The 6,165-nt window shown below is 46.0% G+C and overlaps 1 protein-coding gene across 4 annotated transcripts in view; it reads right to left on the bottom strand.

The window, feature by feature from the left end:
• The window catches only part of Pank1 (pantothenate kinase 1), a 67,400-nt gene that overhangs the window by 13,240 nt on the left and 47,995 nt on the right, over nucleotides 1-6,165 (bottom strand). For all 4 annotated transcript variants that reach the window (XM_031390146.1, XM_031390145.1, XM_031390148.1 and 1 more), the window contains exon 3: nucleotides 2,034-2,287. In XM_031390146.1, coding sequence (XP_031246006.1) covers nucleotides 2,034-2,287 — 254 coding nt within the window. The remainder of the gene's footprint in view (nucleotides 1-2,033; nucleotides 2,288-6,165) is intronic.

Genomic DNA, 6,165 nt, shown 5'->3' on the forward strand with positions numbered 1-6,165 from the left:
GCGCACGCGCGCGTGTGCGTGTGTCCTCAGGCTTGCTTGTCAAGTACTTTACCAATGGAGCCACCTCCCCAGTACGTGTTTGTAAAAAGCCATGTTATCTCATGATATCTGTTTCCTTTTACATGTTTTAAATGGTTGGTTTTGTATGCTTTCACTGCTTCCTAGATTGGGCACAGTCTTCCCCCACACACACACACACATGTCCAATTCTCAGTATGAAAATCGGTGGAAAATTAGTACATTACAGCATATAGTCTATTAAAAAGAAGAAAATAACTCCGTAACCTCAGAGGAAGGAACAGAACATCTCTCCTGGTCATTCAGGAATCTACTCTAATGGAATACTCATGAACGCCCAGCGATGGGCACTGCTCAACGGGCATTGCCAATTCAATTTCTAAAACGAGTAACAAGATTTCTTCTCACTGATGAACAGTGACAGTACCCAGTGCCGTTTCTTATCTATATATTTGGCCTCTGATATACTGAGGGCTTTTCTGCATGTCTGCCAAAAGAAACTTGTAAACAAGGAAGTGCCTTGACTAAATAAGAAGGTTGAGGGTAAGGACAAGTGCTAGGAGAGCCTGGCTGCCCCGTGACGGTCCTCTCTCCCGTCTGTAGCCCCAGCTGTATGGATGCACGCCTGCTTTCCCATCCAGCATTTTAATGTGGAGCCATTTTTCCTTCCTCCTTCCCACTCTCAGTTATACCAAACATAACAGCTAGAAACGTCTTAAGACGTCGGCTTACACCAACTTCCCCAGGAACAGAGAGACACTGACAGCTCACCCCAGTTCACTGAAATGGCAGAACTTTCCTGCTACTGGTGAAGCATGCTATAGAGTCTTCAGTGCTGGAAGCCAAACAAACCAACAAATGAATCAAGCAGCACCTTTCGTGGCAGAAATGAGGATCCTGAGGCCCAGAAAAGTAATGTGCCAGGTTCATCTGCCAACAATATTGTGTTGGCATCACAACGAATGGTGTCAACATCATAGGCTAAGGACACTCTGCATGGCACTAGTCCTTTTAGGTTCCTCTAAGGATGGGTTTTTGTGGTCTACAAGGCTGAAGGACTGCTTCATACTAAATCAGCTTAATTTTGTTCATAGTGGGCTCTCTTAATGACTTCTGACAACAAGTCCTTCGGCCATATTGAGTTGCCCATTAACAGGAAGCTGAGCCTGTTTGCCCTACGTGGGTCTTTGAGGGCAATAGATAAATTTTTTAAAAGCTATGAAGTATTCTGACCACCAGGGGACGCAGGGCTGTGTCTCGCTCGGTACCCTGCATCCCTGCATCCCTGCATCCCTGCATCCCAGCATCCCTGCATCCCTGCATCCCAGCATCCCTGCATCCCTATGAGCTGCACTGACTCCACTGAGCCCGCTTACCTAAGAAGAGGAAAAACCATTGCTTGTGAGCCTTCTGTGGCTGGTTGGAATGATATGCTGTTTCAAGCCAGCTTTCCTGCCTAGACACCACAAAGGTTCCAAGAAGAAGTTTCTGGGAAGCATCTCTGCCCATCCCAGAGCTGACAGTCTCTGCCATCCTACCGGCACTCAGTACACCTAGCTGCTGGCAAACTAGCGTGCACCACCCTCCTTCATCCAACCTGAGAAGGACCTCCAGTAGACATTGCTACTATAAAGACTACTACTATAGACTATGCTATTAACCTTTAGTTGAATCAACTTCTCCTCCTCTAAAGTATCATCCCAGTAAACTGGTTATGGCGGCTCATGCCTATACTCCGAGCACTCAAGGGAAGGAGACAGGATTGTGAGTCTGAGGTTAGCACAGGCTTATACACAAAGCTTCAGGATAGCCTTAACCACAAGGGAAGATCCTGCATCCAAAAACCAAACAAGAACAAACATCCAATAAACTGCCTTTTGGTAGTATAGGAGCCCAACGTATTTCTTTTAAAAAAAAATGTATTCGATGACAATAATCTTTTACTATATACTGCTCCTCAAGAGATAGGCATGGTTTAAGCATGGAGAGGCTCTCCTAATGGAGGGCATGTTTACCTGGTCCCCGTCACTCTTTTGTAGTTATCCTTGGAGTACACTGCCAGGATGCTGACACCTGAGCCCATGTTAACCAGCAACATGGGGTACGGGTTATCCAAACAGTATGGCTTTTTCTGACACAACTCGGGATTTGTGGGGTTTTCAAAATAGTAACATTCTGGCTTGCCGTTGAAGCCAACCGAGTCAACGTAAAGCAGGCCCTGAATCAAACAGTCCAGTTCATCCAGTTTATGCAGCTGCAGGTCCGCAATCTACGAGAGAACAAAACCCTGTTAGATGCTGTAGTCTCATATGATGGTGTGAGGAGCCTGGGAGGTATGTGCTTTCTATAAGATTCGCTTTCAAAGCAAAGAAATGCTCTCAGACCCCTCCAACGTGAAAGAGTATGGACGAGCAGTCACAGCCTGAAAAATAGCTGTGCTACAAAGACAAGAGCTGCCTGGTTGTCCGGAAAGCACTCATTAGCATGTGAGACTGTTGGCCCGGATATGGGCTCTTGTTTTAACTCTCAGAACCTGTGAACACAGTCTCATCATTAGTCAACCAGATGGAGCCTAACTCCAACGGCAGGAGACACATCCAGGAAAGCTCTGGAAGTCAGAGGACGAAGCCTTTGAAGAAGTAGACAGATACCTGAGTGTTGCACCCTGATCTCTGGGGTACCAAGAGCAAGCAGACACTGGACAAGGCAAGCAGAGTCATCTCCCCATGGCCTCTACAGAATGGTGTTGATGCCAAAGCTTTGATGGAGGGCTATCAGCCTCAAGAATTTTGATGGAAGAAATCTCTGTGGTCAAAAGCTGCCAAACATGTGGCAAATTGTCACAACAGCCAAGAGGGGTTAGTGCAGTAGAATATTAAGAAGTGAACAAGAATCCTACATACATGTGACAGAACGTGGGGTCAAAAGGCCTGGGAGTGGAAGATAATCCTCTCTGAGTCCACAAAGCCTCTTGCCACACTTGGCTTTGGAGCAGCTGGGCCTGGCCTTGAACTTCAAGTCTAAAACTTACTTAACAGAGGTGATCTGGGGTGAGTGATTTGGCTTCTCAGTGTTGCCGTGAAGACCCCATGAAGCTATCTGCATGGCACCCACCGCACACAACAGGCTTACTAGCTAAGTGGCCCAGGATTGTCCTTTCAGAGTTCTGTGAAGTAAAAAAAAAAACATCCTCTTCTTGGGGACAAAAAGAGAGGCTGCTGAAATATATGTGATCCAAAAAAGCAGAAAGGCAGGCTATTCTGGAAAAGGGCAGATCAGAGGCAAGCAGGAAGTGGGACACCACGGAGAAGGAGGTGAATATGAACAGAAAAACCCTCCCCCACCATTTTAGATACAGAAAGCAAAGGGAAGGAAGGAAGAAAGAAAGAAAGGACTAGGGGTGTAGTCAGTGAGAGAGTACAACATGCATGAAGCCCTTGGTTTAACCTCCAGTACTACAAAAAAAAAAAAAGAATGAAGGAAGTGATGGTTTGATTCACAGACAGACAGACAGACAGACAGACACACACACACACACACACACACACAGAAACACAAACCAGAACCCCACGAGGCTGGATTGGTGGCATGCCTCCAGTTCCAACACTAGCGATGTTGACATGGGGCATCATTAGTTCAAGACCTGCCTTGCCTGTTCAGCTGCTAAAATAATATAAAGCAAAACAAAAGCAAAAACACTCCAAAACTAAAAATTACCGTCATCGACAAAAAATGTACAAGTAGGTTCAGTTAGCCTTTCTCAATGGTTGGAATAAGAAGTTAGGTAAACTTCTGGAAGTGACACACTAGCAACTAGTAGACATCTCCCGGGGATTCTGTTCTCATTTTATTTGCTACTACTGTTCATAGGGCTTGGGGAAAAGTCAACACATGTGCTAGATAGACTTACACACTCGACTTATTTTATCTTAAAAAAAAAATTGACATTTTTGTTGTTATTGTTACAAAAGGTAATAAAGAGCTACATCTTGGGAGATGGTTTGGGCCATAAAGGAGAACTTTGGTTCTCCAGCCCTCAAGGTAAAAAAAGGTAGGCACCAGAGCTTCAGACGTGCAATCCTAGCGTTGGGAGGTGAACACTGGATCCCTGGAGCCCACTGGTGGGCTAGCCTTGCTGAGTCTGTACGCTCCAGACTCAGTAAGAGACCCAGCCTCAAAAACAGTAAGGTGACCCACACTAGTGTGGACATTATGTGTACAGACTGTGGGTCCACTCGCTCACACATCCCACTCACACACGTGAACATAAGGCGACAGCTCCAGGGAAACTGGACTTCGTGTCACTCTTGGATTTTCCATTTAACAACACTGACAGAATTCTGTAGGTGCACTACAGAATCAGAATAGGCCACCAGCCTGGTGACAGAAGGAATATTGATACACAGAAATAAGCACTCCAAGTGGCCCAAAGCAAATGCACCCCATAAACGTTTCCAAATGTTTCATTTTTTTTATCAAGTGAAATGTTTCCATGGGATACACACAATTTACATTCTGAGAGGCCTCAATTACAATGCTACGGGTATAGAAGTGTCCAGAGGCCTGAAAAACTACAGGGACTCACACAGCAAGGTACACAGTATGTCTTCTGTTCTCCTTGGTCCCCCAGCCTGAAACCTGCATCTCTGGTCACAGTCTGGGACCTCAGAGGTGCCCTGGTTCTGTACTACAGGCTGCTCTTAACCGCTGCTTAATAAACAGTAAACAAAGAGGGAAAGTTGTCACCTCCAGGCTCAGGCCTGAGCTTAAGAGTGGTGACTTCATCAGCCAGTCTTAGAGAGGTAAGTTAATCTGCTTAAACAGTAATCACAGGTTCATGGGCAATATTGACAGCCACACCTAGAGCCAACATTAGAAATATGGACAGAGACAATGTGTCCAGCTAGATGCCCTGAAACTACCCTGGGAGGAAGAAAAACCTGTTGGGTAAGTGAAGGAATCACACACATCTTTAGTCTGAAACAATGTTTCCACGTTCCCTCCAGAATGATTTTTCCAAATACAGCATGAGCAGAAAACACACACATTTTCAGAAGGATATAGATATTTTTGGAGCCTAAGGTCATGAAAGTCAAAAAAAAAAAAAGGTAAACAAAATTCACAGGTCACTTTTGTAGAGACCCTGCGGATAAAGGAGAGAGATTCCCGGGTTCAAATAGTGAGTCATACTGATAACAGAGATTTCCAAATGGGTAATCTGAAATTCAGGATACTTGACAGTTTGTCTGTACACCCGGATTTACTTTGGGAAAAGCTTACAACCTAACCCATCTTTAAGATCCCAGCTGCAGAGAAATGCTTGCCTAGGGCTGGAGTTTCCAGTCCCGACAAAGATGCCAAAGGGGAGAGTAAGAAGACGAAGGGCACCATGGACTGACTGGCTACTCGTAACAGAAGGCCAAGGAGAGAACTCTATCAACAGGACAATCTGCTCAGGTCTGTAATTCGCCTTCAGCCTGCTGCTGCGGTGGGCGTGGCAGTGGATCCAGCACTGCCTCGGGAGCCTATCTCAAGACCCAGCAGCTTTTCAAGCTACTCTGCTTCAGAGGTTGGAGATTTTTGGTTGGCTGGTGGGTGGGTGGGTGGGTTGGTTGGTTGGTTGGTTTTTGTTTGTAGGTTGGTTGGTTGGTTGGTTGGTTGGTTGGTTGGTTTCCCTCTAGATTCTATGCACCAGGAGCACAGTTCCCAGGGTGGTGATGAGCTGATGGAACTTTCCCCAGCTGGCTCTCGATAGATAGGCACATCCAGCCATGAAGAGTGGCTTCCCTGGAAGCTGAGTTTGTTGAGTCTCTCTTGCCAAGAGAGTCCACACCACAGCCAGGGTATCATGCTGTTGGACTTTTAAAGTCTGTTATGGTGACCCATGCCTGTATTCCAACCCTAAGAAGGCTGAGACAGGAGATCAGCCTGAACTTCGAAGACAAAGCCTATTTAAAAAAAATTCAAGGTCCCAAACTGCAAATAAAACATTTTTTTTTTCCTTAAAGGGAGAGGGAGAGGAGGAGGGGAAGGCAAGAGAGAAAGAGGGACAGAGAGAAGAAGAGGGAGAGGGGGTGGAGAAGAGAGGACACAAAGGGTGGGGGAGAGAGAGACACAGAGAGAGAGAGAGAGAGAGAGAGAGAGAGA

This window comes from Mastomys coucha, unplaced genomic scaffold, assembly GCF_008632895.1.
Source record: "Mastomys coucha isolate ucsf_1 unplaced genomic scaffold, UCSF_Mcou_1 pScaffold21, whole genome shotgun sequence".
Lineage (NCBI taxonomy): Eukaryota > Metazoa > Chordata > Mammalia > Rodentia > Muridae > Mastomys > Mastomys coucha.